At 41.3% G+C, this 16995-nt stretch overlaps 1 protein-coding gene and 2 pseudogenes across 3 annotated transcripts in view; 2 read left to right on the top strand and 1 right to left on the bottom strand.

Annotated features, from left to right (window-relative positions):
- MED14OS (MED14 opposite strand) overlaps positions 1-16995 on the top strand; it is a 90245-nt gene that overhangs the window by 23298 nt on the left and 49952 nt on the right. Inside the window, exons 2-3 of one of the 3 annotated variants that reach the window (XM_033201701.1) lie at positions 11107-11160; positions 15686-16758. The exons of 1 other annotated variant lie outside the window; for it this stretch is intronic. In XM_033201701.1, the coding sequence (XP_033057592.1) occupies positions 11107-11160; positions 15686-15703 (72 nt within the window). In that variant the 3' untranslated portion in view covers positions 15704-16758. Of the gene's footprint in view, positions 1-2131; positions 2258-11106; positions 11161-15685; positions 16759-16995 lie in introns of those variants that run through there. One more of the 3 variants, XM_033201703.1, reaches the window with a different exon arrangement.
- LOC117078204 lies at positions 2177-2918 on the top strand (annotated as a pseudogene).
- LOC117078208 lies at positions 3679-4947 on the bottom strand (annotated as a pseudogene).

Here is a 16995-nt window from a genome sequence, read left to right as displayed (position 1 = left end):
CATTATTGAGAGGGGCTGGGGCCAAGTTACAGGACAGCTTTTGGGTTTACTACCTAGACCAATGTTGGCAGGCCTGTCTGTTGAGGCACTAGTGTGCCTGATTCCTCCCGGACCCTTGGCAAATGGTTTTGATAGCAGGCTCAAGGCCAAATGGGGTCGTAGCCAAACCCTTAGAAGAACAGGGCTATTTCCAGGTATGAAGCCAGGATAGCAGTCAGCTGGTCTGCCACCTAGGTGTGGGTCTGCACTCTCAAAATGACCCTCCTAGGTCTTGGGCTCCACTGGGTTTCACAACTTCCTACCTGTATCCCAAGGATCCCACAAAGACACTTTTGTCTGTGGATGGGTGCAGAATTCTTGTTATGGGGGGATATGAGTGAAGGAACCTCCTATTCTGCCATGTTGTTCTCTCCTGTTTCCTGTTACAAGTTTTTTAGCTTAACCTTTTATATTTAGGTCTCCGTTCCATTTAGAGTTAATTTTTGAGTATGGTGTGTATGTAGATATCCAATTTTCTCAGCACTATTCGTTGAAAAGACTATCTGTCCTTTCCCCATTGAAATGCCTTGCACTTTTGTCAAAAGTCAATTGACCATTAATGTAAAGGTTTAGTTCTAGATTCTCAATTCTGTACCTTTGTTCTGTATGTCTGTCTTTATGCCAGCACCACACTGTATTGATAACTGAGCTTTGTAATAAGTTTTGAAATTGAGAGGTAAAAGTCCTCTAACTTTGTTCTTCATTTTCAAAATTGTTTTGGATATACTGGATCTATTTCATTTATTTCAGGATCAGTATGAAGTCAGAAACTGTGAAGGGTCTGAGATTTTACCCTACTTGCAAACTAACAAATTAGTTTGTGACCGTTTCCCATATATATGTTGACAGAAGATATCAGACCCCTGTGTCAAGGACAGATGGTTTATAACTCATGGCAAAAGCAGCATCCAGAGTACCATCTCACTAGTGCCTCATTCCCCATGCCCCAGTTCTCCACAGGGCAACACAAATGAGAGCCAGATGTTTACCTGCGTAAGCAATGGGTTTCATCACAGGAGAAAACCCCCCAAATTAGGAGGCTCTGAAGTTCATATAAGGTTTGCTGGCACATCTGCCCATCCTCCCCTTTAGGAAGGGAGAGATAATGACTTCATCTTTTCTCTTGAATGTAAACAAATCTTCACTGGAAAGGGTAGTGGAAGGCCTCTAGGTTTATTATCTTGAAATGTAAGCAAATGTCTCCTGGGGAGACACAGCTCGAAGTCTCTAGCTTCCAAGGCCTTTGCCATTCAAACATGCTCTTTGTTCAGAAGACCTGGACTGTGTGGAGCTGTGAAATATTCATGGAGAATTGTCTCCCAGCAATCAATTTGTCAGTTTCCTAAAAAAAAAAAAGAAAAATCTGTTGGAATTTTGATAGAGATTGTGTTAATCTACAAATCAATTTTGAGAGAATTGCCATATTACTGAGTTTTCCATGATCATGGATGGATGTCTCTCCATATATTTAGGTCTTCTTTAATTTCCTCATCAGTATTTTTAAATTTTCACTGTACACGTCTTACACTTATTTTGTTAAAATTATTCCGAAGTGTTTTATTCTTTTTAATACAATCATAAATGGAGTTATTTTTTAATTTCACTTTTGGAATTTTCATTGCTCATACATAGTAATACAATTGATTTTTGTATACTGACTTAGTATCCCATCACTTTGGTGAACTTATTTGTTCTAATAGTTGTGTGTGTGTGTGTGTGTGTGTGTGTGTGTATAAATTCCTTGGGATTTTCTACATGATGATCATGTCATTAGCAAATAAAGACAGTTTTACTTTTTTACAACCTAGATGCTTTTTAATTTTTTTTTTACTTGATTGCACTAGAACCTCCAGTACAATGTTGAATAGAAGTGGCAAGAGTGGGTAGTCTTGCCTTCTTCCTAGTCTTGGAGGCAAACATGCAGTCTTTTATGATTAGGTATGACGTGAGACAGAATTAGGAGAAATCCAGGGGGCTCTGGAGGATCCAGGAATCAGATTGGAAGCAGATAGGGCAGAAACAGTTGGAAGGGGTTGGGAATCAAGTGTGGCTGTGGAGTAAGCTATTTAAGTCTGGATTCAATCTCTACTAGTTCTTATCATTGGAACTGAACACAGGAGCACATCTGGATTAGAAGATGTCAGACTCAGAGGATCTTCCCAAAGGCAAGCACCAGATGCATTCACACAGGAAATGAACCACGTTCACTGAGAAATTACTGGAAGATTTGAACAGCTTTTTCAATGAGAACCTATACCCAAACCCCAGCCTTCAGTGGGCTTCGAAAATCGAAATACATCCAACAGTACTGGAGGTCTGGTTCGAGAACCACAGAGCAAAACTTAAGAAAGCAAAATGCGAGCATATTCAGCAAAAACAAGAAACTCAACAACCATCAATATCAGAGGGCAAAGTCAAGACCAGTGCTGGCCTGAGAAATACAGACACGCTACTCAGATTCCCCAATGCTGCTCATCCTATCGGCCTGGTGTATATGAATCTTCCGGCACCCTCATTCCTACTCATTCTGTACCCCAACCTTAAGGTCCCTACATATGACTTCCCTGGCCAAAAAATAGTCCATTTTGGCTGCTGCCAAGATCCTAACATATACTAGCCCATTTGGGAATCCCAAGTTTGTTCTCCAAGCTTCAATTCTAGTTCTTCTTCCTGTTCATCCTACAAAGTTGAGAGAGATGCTAAATACAAAAAATTACATATTGTAAAAATAAAACACTGGTGGTTTTTGTGGATACTCTTTATCAGGTTGAAGGTTGAAGGAGTTCCCTTCTATTCTAAGTTTGTTGAGAATTTGTATTATGAATTTGTATTTTTCTGTGTCCATTGAAATTATCACATGGTTTTTGCCCTTTATTCTATTATGTTCATTTCCACGTGAATTTCATTTTCCTGAACTTTTACAAGGGAAATATGGATTTTATAACTTTATGACTAGAACTCTCCTGTTGTTTTTGTGAAGTGTCAAAAATATGGTGGCTTAATTTCTGAGATCTCCAGACTCTGTTCCCCTCCTTACTTTTTCTGGCCCTGTTCTTTCTTTTGTCTGTATTGTCACTATCCTGTTCAATTTAGATTGATCAGCAAGTCTCTTCAGTGTAGATCTTTATCCTCAAAGGATGCTTTGGCTGGTTAGTTCTAAGAGCTTGTATGATCCAGACTATTTTAGATCTCTTATGTCTTATTGCAGACCATTGTCATGGAGGTTTACCCCTACAGTTTTAGTTCCTGTTCTCACTTTGGCTCTCTAAACTTTCATTTAGTGCCTTTCGGTTATTTTGTTGTTCCCAGGTCAGCGAGATGCCCTGTTGCTTCCCTAAGCATGTTTCTGTACAGATGCCAGTACTATAGGTATTGTAGCTATCACTGGTCTATCCCTACTTGCTCATATATATCTTTTTACTTTCCAAAACTTATTTTTTATTACTATACAAAATGTGCACTCTCCTCTCTTTTGTGTCTCCCACCCCACCCCCCAGAGAACAGTACATGGTGTGCAGGGATGGCGTGACCAGGAGGCATTTGTCCTGCGCCCTGCCCACAGATTGAGCTCTGCCCCAGGTCTTTTCAGGCATCTAGATACACTCATAGCCTGTCAGCCTGGGGCAGAGGGGTCCCAACTCACAGGTACTCCTTGGCAGAGTTGGACTTAGAGTAAGAGTGAGGTACACGGTACCCAGTTTGGGTCTTATTCCCAGGACAAGAGCAAGAGAATAGTACACCTCCTAGGAGGGCCAGAGAAGACCCTGCCCAGCCAATAAAGATAGCAGGACCAAACTCATACCTAATATTCAAGGGGATCAAGGGATTGTAAAAGTCCGTGACAATCTGATGGCCATACCAGAAGAAAGCTACCAAGTCAGCAAGACCTGCCATGATGAAAATGATGCCTCTAACCATGCCTATCATATTAGTCTGTTTTCACACTGCTATAAAGAAATACCCAAGACTGGGTAATTTATAAAGGAGAGAGGTTTAATTGACTCACAGTTTAGCATGACTGGGGAGGCCTCAGGAAACTTACAATCACGGCAGAAGGGGAAGCAAGGACCTTCTTCACATGGCGGCAGGAGAGAGAGAGCATGTGAGAGAGCAGGAAAAACTACCATTTATAAAACCATCAGGGCCGGGCACAGTGGCTCAAGCCTGTAATCCCAGTACTTTGGGAGGCTGAGGTGGGCAGATCACCTGAGTTCAGGAGTTCGAGACCATCTTGGCCAACATGGTGAAACCCCGTGTCTACTAAAAATACAAAACTTAACTGAGTGTGGTGAGGGATGCCTGTAATCCCAACTACGTGGGAGGCAGAGGCAGGAGAATCGCTTGAACCTGAGAGGCAGAGGTTGCAGTGAGCTGAGACTATGCCATTGCACTCCAGCCTGGGCAACAAGAGTGAAACTCCATTTCAAAAAACAAACAAACAAAAAACCGTCAGATCTCGTGAGAATTCACTCACTATCATGAGAACAGTATGGGGGAAACTGCCCCCATAATCCAGTCATTCCCCTCCCTTGACATGTGAGGATTATAGTTCAAGATGAGATTTGGCTATACAGGCCTTCTTCACTTTGTCATTTCCCCCACAACACATGCACTTCATGCCCATCGTGGCCACACACATATGGTCAGGAAGCCCAGCACCAGGTATGCCACCATTAAGGGCTCGAGGGACCTGCATGGCTGCTGGCAGGGCGAGCACCAAGTCATACATTTCACAGCTCATCAAGCCCATGCTCTGTGTGATGTAGTCCATCCACAGTCCCTTGTGATGATGCTGTTGCCCACACATGAGCTCATCTGCCACTGCAGGATGGCGGTGCAGGCCACAAGGCCCACCCAGCCCAGCAGAGTCATGGAAAAGTTCAGCAATTGCAGGCCCAAATTGGCCATTTCCACTCTCAGAAAAAATTGGGGGTGCTGGGCAGGCAACCCTACAGTAAAACAAATAAAACTTTGGGGCATCCTCATGAAAGACATCTTGGGGTAGAGTTTTTAAGTCATCCAAAGAGACAAAGAAGTTTTTGGCCAGGTGACCGCAAATCTTGTCACCTGAAGTACACACAAATTGACCCCTCTGGTGGAGTGATAGTCTCACAGCAGAGGGAACAGGCCCATATTTTGTGTTTTGAGGAAAACAATTTATCGTCTAGCTTTGTTGTACAAATAACTCTTACTTTAAAAGAAAGCTAGCAGCTGGATAACTTGAACATGAAAATGGGAAACCAAGCCGGGCGCGGTGGCTCAAGCCTATAATCCCAGCACTTTGGGAGGCCGAGACGGGCGAATCACGAGGTCAGGAGATCGAGACCATCCTGGCTAACACGATGAAACCCCGTCTCTACTAAAAAATACAAAAAACTAGCCGGGCGAGGTGGTGGGCGCCTGTAGTCCCAGCTACTCGGGAGGCTGAGGCAAGAGAATGGCGTAAACCCAGGAGGCGGAGCTTGCAGTGAGCCGAGATCCAGCCACTGCACTCCAGCCTGGGTGACAGAGTGAGACTCTGTCTCAAAAAAAAAAAAGAAAGAAAAGAAAATGGGAAACCAAAGAACAAAAGTGAGGTATGGCAACCCCTGGGACTATGACAGGTGTGTGTCGGGGGAGGGGAAATCATTTTTGTTAGATCACATCTTTGCACCAGGTGGCAGAAATAATTGGGAATGGAAAGGAGTAAACAAACAACAGCAACAACAAAGGTGACACTTCACCTCTATTACTTCAACTACTACTTTAACTTACTAATTTGTGTTTTTTAAATTTAATAAAAATTGAGTTACATTAGGGAAGCTGGAATCATATTGCACGCAGGTAGTTATGGGTGGGGAAGAAAGGAGACTATGAGCTAACGCACTGGTGTTGCAACAGATGTAATTTGAGTCCTTCAAAAAAAATGCTTGACATTTTTATCATGGTGAGATAATGAGACCTGTTATTATAGTAGATTCTCTCTTCAAGGAGGGAGACCTTGAGAGTGGATTTTACTCACAACTGCCATCAGTAGACAAATAAAATAAGTGAATGTTCATGACCTAAGTACAAGTGTTACTTAACAAGATTAATGAAGTCTAACAAATTTGAAACCAGTAAAAGTCATCTAGAGGGTCTCGGTGGATACTTTTTATTTTATTTTATTTTGAGAGGGAGTCTTGCTCTGTCGCCCAGACTGGAGTGTAGTGGTGCAATCTTGGCTCACTGAAACCTCCGCCTCCCGGGTTCAAGCGATTCTCCTGCCTCAGCCTCTGGAGTAGCTGGGACTACAGGCGTGTGCCACCATGCCTGGCTAATTTTTGTGTTTTTAGTACAGACGGGTTTCACTATGTTGGCAAGGCTGGTCTCGAACTCTTGACCTCAAGTGAGTCACCTGCCTCGGCCTCCCAAAGTGCTGAGATTACAAGTGTGAGCCACGGCGCCCAGTCACTGATTTTAAAAATGAATATTTTAAAATCTGGCATGCCATGTGATTAGAATCCTCAGTCACTAAACCAGGAAATTTCCATTTTAAAAAGTAAAATGTTGGTCTTTTGGATATTTCAAGCCCTCCTCCACACACACTATTCTTATCCCAAGACTTTTATTTCAGCCATCATGTAACATCTTAAATTTCTCCACAAATAACTTTATACTTTTATCTTAAAATCCCCAAATGTTTAAAATCATGCATTTTAAACCTTTTAAAAGTCCTAGTACTCTTAGTAATTTAATGGTGTCCAAATGTGGAAGTGTAACTTCAATTCATTAGCTGAGAATAACTTTTTAAAAATTGCAGTAACTAAAACAATAAGGATTAACAGAAAGCATTTGTGTTGAATACTGAGCTTCCATGATAAAAAGTAGTAGATATACTTCTCAAGTCATTATATTTTATTAAGGACACATAGAAGCAAACTCACATTCTTATCAAATATTTTAATGTAAATGCATTAGAAAGCAAATATTTACTTTTATTTATTTACATATCTATTTAGAGACAGGGTCGCACTATGTTGCCCAGGCCGGGGTGTAGTGGCACAACCACAGCTCACTGTAGCCTGGAACTCCTGGGCTCAATCAATCCTCCCACCCCAGCCTCCTGAGTAGCTGGGACTACAGGCACATGGCACCACAGTTAGCTAATAAAAAAGAGAAAAAATTAGAGATGGGGTCTCACTATGTTGCCCAGGCTGGTCTTGAACTCCTGGCCTCAAGCGATCCTCCTGCCTCAGCCTCCTAAGTAACAGGGAGGGATTACATGTATGAGCTAATGTTTCCAGCTAAATCTTAATTTTTGAATCAACTTAGTTTCAAATCTCTTTCTGACTATCTGTAATATTCCAATTAAATGGCATAATAGCTGGTTTTGCTTTAAAATTTTGGGAAGACTAATTAAAAGTTTTAATAAGGAAAATTAAAAATACATTGCAGAGCAATGATGTCCAAATAAATTGAAAATCAACCTTAAAATTAATAGGCAAGTGCCTCATTAACACCATCAAGCAATTCTAATATTTGAGGAACATAGATGCTAGTTCCAGAAGCCTCCCCTGCTTCTTTCTTTATCCTTCCAACTTAATTTGTACATGTTGTCAATAGAGAGAGATTTATAGTAAGCAGAGTTTGATGAATAAAATTGTGTGCTTACTAATATCTGTATCTAAGAAATACTTAGCTTATTTTACTTAAATCTATTCAAAATTAAGATAACACTGAAAAGGAGATTGCAGTGAAAGATTTGTTTTTCTGGATATCAGTCTGTCTCTCAAATTTCTAGGGTGGAGAACCGGGGAAGGAGATGAATGAAATAAGAAAAGAAACAGATCACAAAGGAATTACTGACAGGAGAAAGAATAATACATACCTAAGAACAAAACATACAAAAACCAACGTTATCAAATTCTGCAGTCTGAAGAAGGAGGAGCCCACATTCACAACTCTTATAAACACATTGAATGAGGATCTGACAATGTTGTATTTTATTGTTTAGAGTTATACCCATTGATACTGTTCAAAGGTTGGGATTGAAGGATGTGGAAGAAATAACTTGTCAAAAATATTTGCTGGCCAGGCACAGTGGCTCATGCCTATAATACCAGCACTTTAGGAGGTTGAGGCAGGTGGATGACCTAAGGTCAGGAGTCGGAGACCAGTCTGGCCAATATGGTGAAACCCCGTCTCTACTAAAAATACAAAAATTAGCCGGGCGTGATGACGGGCGCCTGTAGTCTCAGCTACTTGGGAGACTGAGGCAGGAGAATCACTTGAACGTGGCAGGCGGAGTTTGCCGTGAGCTGAAATTGCGCCACTACATTCCAGCCTGGGCGACTATCTCAAAACAAAAACAAAAACAAAACACCACATGTTCTCACTTATAACCGGGAACTGAACAACTGAACAATGAGAACACATGGACACAGGGAGGGGAACAATACTCTGGGGGCCTGTCAGGGTTGGGTTGGGGAGAGGGAGAGCATTAGGAAAAATAGCTAATGCATGCTGGGCTTAATACCTACGTGATCGGTTGATAGGTGCAGCAAACCACCATGGCACACGTTTACCTATGTGACAAACCTGCACATCCTGCACATGTACCCCAGAACTTAATAAATAAATAAATAAATAAAAACAAATTTGCCCAGTGACCATTATAGTCCTTAAAGCATAATATTCAGCCAACAGCTCCCTGTTCAAACACAATTAGAGCAGGCAACATGATTCATTTAAAATATTTACTTAGCACCTACTATATGCCAGGGATGATTCTAGATACTGAGACTAAATAAAATAGGTAAAAATTCCTACCTGCATAAGATTATATTCTGGTAGGAAAAGCCAACTGAAACAGGATAAATAAGTAAAGTTATGGAATACAGATATAGATATAAAAAGAGCTATGTCAATAATGTTAAGTACTAAAGAGAAAACAATAAAGCCAGGAAGGGAAATAGGATGTTTGGGCAGGAGTGGCAGTGGTGGTGGTATGGATATTAATACATCATCTGACTTATGATTTTAAGAGGATCACCCTGACTGCTGTGATGAGAACAGAGTGAATCAAGAGAGGCCGTTTGTATTAGTCTGTCCTCATGCTGCTAATAAAGACATACCTGAGACTGGGTAATTTATAAAGGAAAGAGATTTAATTGACTCACAGTTCAGCAAGGCTGGGGAGGCCTCAGAAAACTCACAATCATGTCAGAAGGGAAAGCAAAAACATCCTTCTTCACATGGTGGCAGGAAAGAGAAGTGCCGAGCAAAAGGGGGAAAAGCCCCTTATAAAACCATCAGAACTCGTGAGAACTCACTCACTATCACAAGAACAGCATGAGGGTAACTACCCCCATGATTCCATTACCTCCCACTGGGTCCTTCCCAAGACATGTGGGGATTATGGAAACCATAATTGAAGATGAAATTTGGGTGGGGCACAGCCAAACCATATCAGCATCCTTTTAAGATTAGAGATATAATAGCTTCTTTGTGGGTACACTGATGGAATAGTCCAGTAGAGAGGGTAAAACTGATGATGCAAAAGAGAGAGGGGATATGTAATAACTTATAACTTATCAGCAATTTAGCAAAGACAGCTAACCAGTACTTAGGTGACATGGTTTGGATGTTTGTCCCCTCCAAATCTCATGTGGAAATGTAATTTCCAATGTTGGAGGTGGGGCCTGGTGGGAGATGATTGGATCATGGGAGTGGATCCCTTATTTACAGCTTAGCTCCATCCCCTGGTGGTGAGTGCTCACTCAGTTCGTGTGAGATCTGGTTGTCTAAAAGTGTGTGACACCTCCCCACCACCACTCCTGCTCTTGTCGTATGATGCTGGCTCCCCCTTCACCTTCAGCCACGATTATAAGCTCCCTGGGGCCCTCACCCAGAGCCGATCTTGGCACCATGCTCCTTGAACAGCCTGCAGAACCATGAGCCAATTAAACCTCTTTCCTTTATAAATTATCCAGCCTCTGGTGTGTCTTTATGGTGACACAAAACAGCCTAATACATTAGGCAATCCAAATGTATCTAACATACTATATAATTTACTTATTTATCATATTCATTGTTCATTGTCTATCTGCCCCCACTAGAATGCAAGCTCTATGAAGGCAGGGACTTCTGTTTGTTTCATTTGCTTATCTGTCCCAAGCACAAGCTGTTACCCAGCACATAGCAGGTGCTCAATAAACGTTTGCTGCACGAACATATTTTATGGGCATAAAGAGAAAAAACAGTGTGTCGTATAAGTACAACCACTTAGTTTGGAGTGTGGGGCAGCACTTGGGGATGATGAAAAGAGATGGTGCTTAAAGAAATACAGAGAGAAATGCCAAGCTAGTCATTGGCAAGCCACCATTCCATGGGGACACAGAAATACGTTGTCTTTTTATCCTTCATGTTTTATGCTTATTTTTGAAATCCCTTTGTATCCAGAGTAAAATGTAGGGAAAGAGTTTCATCCTCTGTCACGTGTTTACCTGAAGTATATGCTTGATAAATATAGTAGTTTGAAAGGCTGCCTAGATGGAGGGTTCTACACTGTTTTCCACAGGGCTCACCAGGTCTCTGATTCTGGGGTTAGGCCATGTAAATCTCCTAAAGCATCCCTATTCCTGAAATACACACACCCAGCCCTGAGAATCACTACAAAAAATGAAATATTGTTAATTTCTTAAAGGATATTTTTAGGGAAGCATTACATATTCACTTGATCAGACAACAAAAGTCAGTTCTCTTGACGTTCTTATACAATATGCTGACAGTTATACAATTCTCTCTGACAGTTACCAAGGCCTGAGGGAAAGTGAATCTGCTGTGACACAGTGACCCTCTTATCCAGAGCATAAAATAAATGTCAGATTCTCTCCTGTAGTTTGCAAAACGTAAGAAAGGGCATATTCTCTATAACATAAGCTATAATTTCTAATGCTTAAAGGTAACTTATTTGAAAATAATTCAGATTGAATTGCTATTTCAAGGCTGAAACTCACATATTGCTTTGAGCTTAAATGATCATTGCTCAGCAAATAAATTGGACATTATTGTAAGTGACAAATGCATTTGTCTCTTTTTATAGAGAATAACACTTGCTTTTCCTGTCCTCGAAGAAACGGTTGTCATCATCGTAACCTAGTAAGTTACAACTGAGTTCATCATCTCATTCACACAAGCCTGCCATTTTAAACAAGGGAATTACTGCAGTAAGCAAATTCATAAATAGAATGGATAGAAGCCATATCTTTCATGTATTTTACAAATTTATTTTTTTAGAGATGGGGTCTCACTATGTTGCTCAGGCTGGAATGCAGTGGGTATTCCCAGGTCTCATCATGCCCCACTGCAGCCTTAAAGTCCTGGCCTCAAGTGATCCTCCTACCTCAGCCTCCAGAGTAGCTGGGACTATAGGCATGTACCACCGCACCTGGTTAGAAGCCATATCTTTTAAAAGGTTTCTTGATCCTTGTATCTTAGGGAAAAGGCAATTTTGATATATCTTGTGACAGAGATGAACTGATCTGATAGGTTACTGGGTTTTTCTTTCTAATCAACATACAATATTATTGACTTTTCTGTGTGCATATACTTCTGTGACTTTTAACACATTTATAGATTCCTGTAACCATGCCACAGTCGAATACAGAACAATTATATCGCTCATTCCCCACCCTGCCAACTCCCTTAAACTCTGTCATTGTCACAAGAGTTGGCAAACTACACCTGAGTCAAATCTGGTCCATGGCCTGTTTTCTCAGGGCCCAGAAGCTAAGAATCATTTTTACATTTTTTAAGTTTTGTAAAAAGAACAAAAGCCAGAGACAAAAGTAAAGAATATGTGACAGAGACCATATGTGGCCCACAAAGCCTAAACTATTTACTACCTGGCCCTCTACAGAAAAAGTTTGCTGTCTCCTGCTTTAGAATCACACCTTCCAGGCCGGGCGCGGTGGCTCAAGCCTGTAATCCCAGCACTTTGGGAGGCCGAGGCGGGCGGATCACGAGGTCAGGAGATCGAGACCCTCCTGGCTAACACGGTGAAACCCCGTCTCTACTAAAAAATACAAAAAAACTAGCCGGGCGCAGTGGCGGGCGCCTGTAGTCCCAGCTACTCGGAGGCTGAGGCGGGAGAATGGCGGGAACCCGGGAGGCGGAGCTTGCAGTGAGCCGAGATCGCGCCACTGCACTCCAGCCTGGGCGACACAGCGAGACTCCGTCTCAAAAAAAAAAAAAGAATCACACCTTCCTCCAGCTACTAATCCTTGGAAATCACTGGTCTGCTTTTCTGTCACTGTAGTTTTGTCTTTTCAAACATAGCATATATATTCCATTTATAAATGGAATCATACAGTAGGTAGCCTTTTGAGTCGTTGTTGTTGTTGTTGTTGTTGTTGTTTTTGACACGGAGTCTCACTCTGTCACCCAGGCTGGAGTGCAGTGGAGAGATCTTGGCTCACTGCAACCTCTGCCTCCCGGATTCAAGTGATTCTCCTGTCTCAGCCTCCTAAGTAGCTAGGATGACACGCATGTGCCACCACGCCCAGCTAAAAAAAAATTTTATTTTTTTTTTTGTCACCTAGGCTGGAGTGCAGTGGCATGATTTCGGCTCACTGCAACCTCAGCCTCCCAGATTGAAGCAGTTCTCCTGCCTCAGCCTACTGAGTAGCTGGGATTACAGGCGCACACCACCATACCCGGCTAATTTTTTTTTTTTTTTTTTTTTTTTTTAAGAGACAGAGTGTCTCCATGTTGGTCAGGCTGGTCTCAAACTCCTGACCTCATGATCCGCCCGCCTCGGCCTCCCAAAGTCCTGGGATTACCGGCATGAGCCACTGCGCCCAGCAATTTTTTTTTTTATTTTTAAAAGAGACGGGGTTTCACCATGTTGGCCAGGCTGGTCACGAACTCCTGGCCTTAAGTGATCTGCCCACCTGGGCCTCCCAAAGTGCTGGGATTACAGGCGTGAGCCACCACGCCTGGCCTCCATCTCTATTCTTTTGTTACTTTGAGAATATTATATAAACGGAATCATATAGTATGTGACATTTTGAAGTTGGCTTTTTTTGACTCAGTGTACAGCAGAATACCCTTGAGAACCATCCAAGTTGTTGCATATATTAATAGTTCATTGCTTTTTACTGCTGAGTAATCTGTGGTATGGATGTACCACAGTATGTTTAACTAGTCAACTATAGAGGAACATTTTGATTATTTCAAGGTTTTGAACATTGCAAATAATGTTGCCATGATCATCTGTGTACAGGTTTGTATGGACAGAAATTGTTATTTCTCTGGGATATATACCCAGGGGTGTGATTGCTGGGTTGTATTTTTAGTTTTTGCCCCTTTTAAAAATTGGGCTGTTTGTTTTCTAACTGTTTGGTTTTGAGGGTTCTTTGTATATCCTGGACTGGACATACAAGTTCTTTTTTTAAAATGGATCGTACTTTTGGTGTTGTGTCTAAGAAATCTTTGCCTAACCACTGATGATGATGATTTTCTCCTGTGCTTCTTTCTAAAAGGTTTATAGTTTTATGTTTTACATTTAGATATGGGATCCATTTCAAATTAATTTTTAGAAAAGAGATGAGGTTTAGGCCCAAATTGACTTTTTTTGTATAGGGATGTACAATTATTTTAATACCATTTGTTTTTTTTTTTTGTTTTTGTTTTTTTGTTTTTTTGTTTTTGTTTTTTTTTTTTTTTTGAGGCGGAGTCTCGCTTTGTCGCCCGGACTGGAGTGCAGTGGCCGGATCTCAGCTCACTGCAAGCTCCGCCTCCCGAGTTTACGCCATTCTCCTGCCTCAGCCTCCCAAGTGGCTGGGACTACAGGCGCCTGCCACCTCGCCCGGCTAGTTTTTGTATTTTTAGTAGAGACGGGGTTTCACCGTGTTAGCCAGGATGGTCTCGATCTCCTGACCTCGTGATCCGCCCGTCTCGGCCTCCCAAAGTGCTGGGATTACAGGCTTGAGCCACCGCGCCCGGCCCCATTTGTTGAATAGTCTATTCTTTCTCCACTGAATTGCCAAATGTGGTATTAATATTAATATGCCATACAATGGAATGTTATTAGGCATTAAAAAAGGAATGAAGTATTCATACATGCTACAACATGGATGAACCTTGAAAAGATTATGCTAAGTGAAAGAAGCCAGATCACAGAAGATCACATACTGTATTGATTCCATTTATATAAAATGTCCTGAATAGGCAAATCTATACAGACAGAAAGTAGATTAGTGATCGCCTAGGGCTTGTGGTTTTGGAGGGTAAATGAGGAGTGACTGCTAATTAGTACAGTTTCTTTCTGCTGTGATAAAAATGTTCTAAAATTGTGGTGATGGTTGAAAAACTTTTAATATACTAAAAGCCAACAAATTGTACACTTTAAATGGGTGAAATTGTATGGCCTGTGAATTATATTTCAATAAAGCCATTATAAATGTTTGCGGGGGAGAAGGGGAGAGGAAAGTGTCTTGCTCTGTCACTGAGGCTGGAGTGCAGTGGCACAATCATGGCTCACTACAGCCTTGACCTCCTGGGCTCAATCAATCAAAATTTTTTAAAAAGAAGGAAGAATGTTTATGAAATCAATCAATGACAGAGCACAGCAACAAGCAAAAATTCGGATAACTGAGCAAGAGGTAAATAGTTTTGGACAATTGTAGAGCAATAATATTAGTAAGAGGTGCTCAGAAAGCAATGTAGTAGGCCGCGTGCAGTGACTCACGCCTGTAATCCCAGTACTTTGGGAGCCCGAGGCGGGTAGATCACCTGAGGTCAGGAGTTCGAGACTAGCCTGGCCAACATGGTGAAATCCTGTCTCTACTAAAAATATAAAAATTAGCCGGGCATGGTGGTGGGAGCATGTAATCCCAGCTACTTGGGAGGCTGAGGTGGGAGAATCACTTGAACCTGGGAGATGAAGGTTGCCGTGAGCCGAGATCGTGCCACTGCACTCCAGCCTGGGCGACAGAGTGAGATTCCATCTCAAAAAAAAAAAAAAAAAAAAAGCAATGTAGTGAGTTTATGAAGTGTTGAATGAGCTTCGAACATAAAGTTCTTTAAAATGACCCTAGCCTATTACTCATACAGTGCTGGTAGCAGTATACATTGACGTAACATTTATGCAAAGCAATTTGTTAATGTATATCAATAATTTTTTTAAAAAGACGAACAAACATAAGAATCTTTTCTACCATTGAGTGGGGGCGGCAGAAGTCTATGAGATTTTCTTCTCCTTGCCCTACCATTAATTCACCCCTCTTATTCGATGTGTCTGCTGAACTATCCCTCTTCTTTGGTCAGAATTTTAACAATTATGCATTTTAAGTGTAAGATGATGATGTTTTAGACAGTTGGGTGATAAAAAAGAAACCAGCAAAGTTAACTTTAAAAGTGCCAGGGACCAATGAGAAGACAGGTAAGCCACTATCACAAGTACCTGAACTTGTACTTGCAAATGACTAAGTACTTGTGAAGCTCTTATTTTGTTGAGATCTTCTCTTACGGTTATGGATGGCCGTATGACTAAGTGCTACTTAATGGGATGTAAGCAGAAGTTTTGGGTGGAGGTTCTGGGAAAGCTCTTTTAAAACGAGGTTGACTCACCTGGCAAGCGTCCTTTTGCCTCTTCTCTCTTCAGTCTTCCTCTTTCTTTCAGCCTGGAATGCAGACATGATGGCTGGAGTTGCAGTGGTCATCTGGCAACCATGAGGCAAACTTTAGAGTGGAAAATGTGTGCTAAGAAGGACAAAGCAGAGAGATAGAAGGAGCGTGGGACTTGGATGACTTCATGGGCTTGGTATGCCACCACTGGATTGTCTACCTCTGCCTGCAAAAGATAGAAAATAACCTCCCAATTTATTTAAGCTAGCAGCTGAACACAATTCCTAAAGCATGCACTAACATCCATGTGGTGGCATCATCTTATCTTCAATACCCTTCTTCAGATGACGCTAGTGTAAACCTTACATGGAATATTTTGAACCACTGAGGTAGGGCATTGTGTCTCAGTCAATCTCTCCCTCCACTTCCAAACATAGTGCCTGATAAATAGTAGGTGCTCAGTTAAAATGGGTTGACCAGTCATGAGCCTGGCTAAGTCTTGAGCCATACTAACTCTCGCACACTAGTCTTCAATTTGGCCAGGCTAGCTACATTGAATACTATAGCCAGTGTGGTTCCTTGAACACAGTAAACAAACTTTACTTCAGTTTGAAGGTAGTAGAGACCAAAACCATCACAAATGTATTTAATAAAGAGCCAATGAAAACATGAGAATAAGACAACTCCTAAAATGAAAAAAAAAAAAAAAAGGCAGATGATGATAGAGAAGAAATTATTGCTGTTAAGTTTAGCCTAAAGCTGCCTCCTGATATATTTTAAGTTCAGCCTAAAGGCATCTCCTTACAGAGTGATCTGTAACCCAACTGGATGTGTAAACAAACTATAACCTACTCTGGTGCCAACCACCGAGGTTTGGTTAATCACAAGCAGCCAACTGTTCAAACCGCGTGTGTAACCAATCTGGCTGTTTCTGTACCTCACTTTCTTTTTGCTGCCTGTAAATCTTCCACACGTTCGCAGCACCGCAGACTCTCTGAACCTATTCTGGCTTCCTGAACTGTGAACAGTTCTTTGATCAATTAAACTCTGTTAAGCTTAATTTGTCTAAGGTTTTTCTTTTAACACCACACACCAAAAAGTAACTATGAAAGGTAATGGACATGTAAATTGTTTGACTGTAGTCATCATTTCACTATATGTATATGTGTATCAAAACATGTTGTACATCTTAAATATATACAATAAAAAATAAAAGATGAGATTCTAGACCTGCATTTCTTTTTCTTTCCTAATCCATCTCTCTGTGGTATATTTTGTGTCTCTTGTTCATCTCTCCTGTCCTTTAGACTATAAATGCTCATCTGCTTCAGCATTTGTAAAACTATCATTTTAAAATAAAGTGAC

The sequence above is a fragment of the Trachypithecus francoisi genome, unplaced genomic scaffold (assembly GCF_009764315.1).
Source record: "Trachypithecus francoisi isolate TF-2019V2 unplaced genomic scaffold, Tfra_2.0 Lachesis_group6, whole genome shotgun sequence".
NCBI classification, from domain to species: domain Eukaryota; kingdom Metazoa; phylum Chordata; class Mammalia; order Primates; family Cercopithecidae; genus Trachypithecus; species Trachypithecus francoisi.
This window is presented reverse-complemented; position numbering and strand designations above follow the sequence as displayed.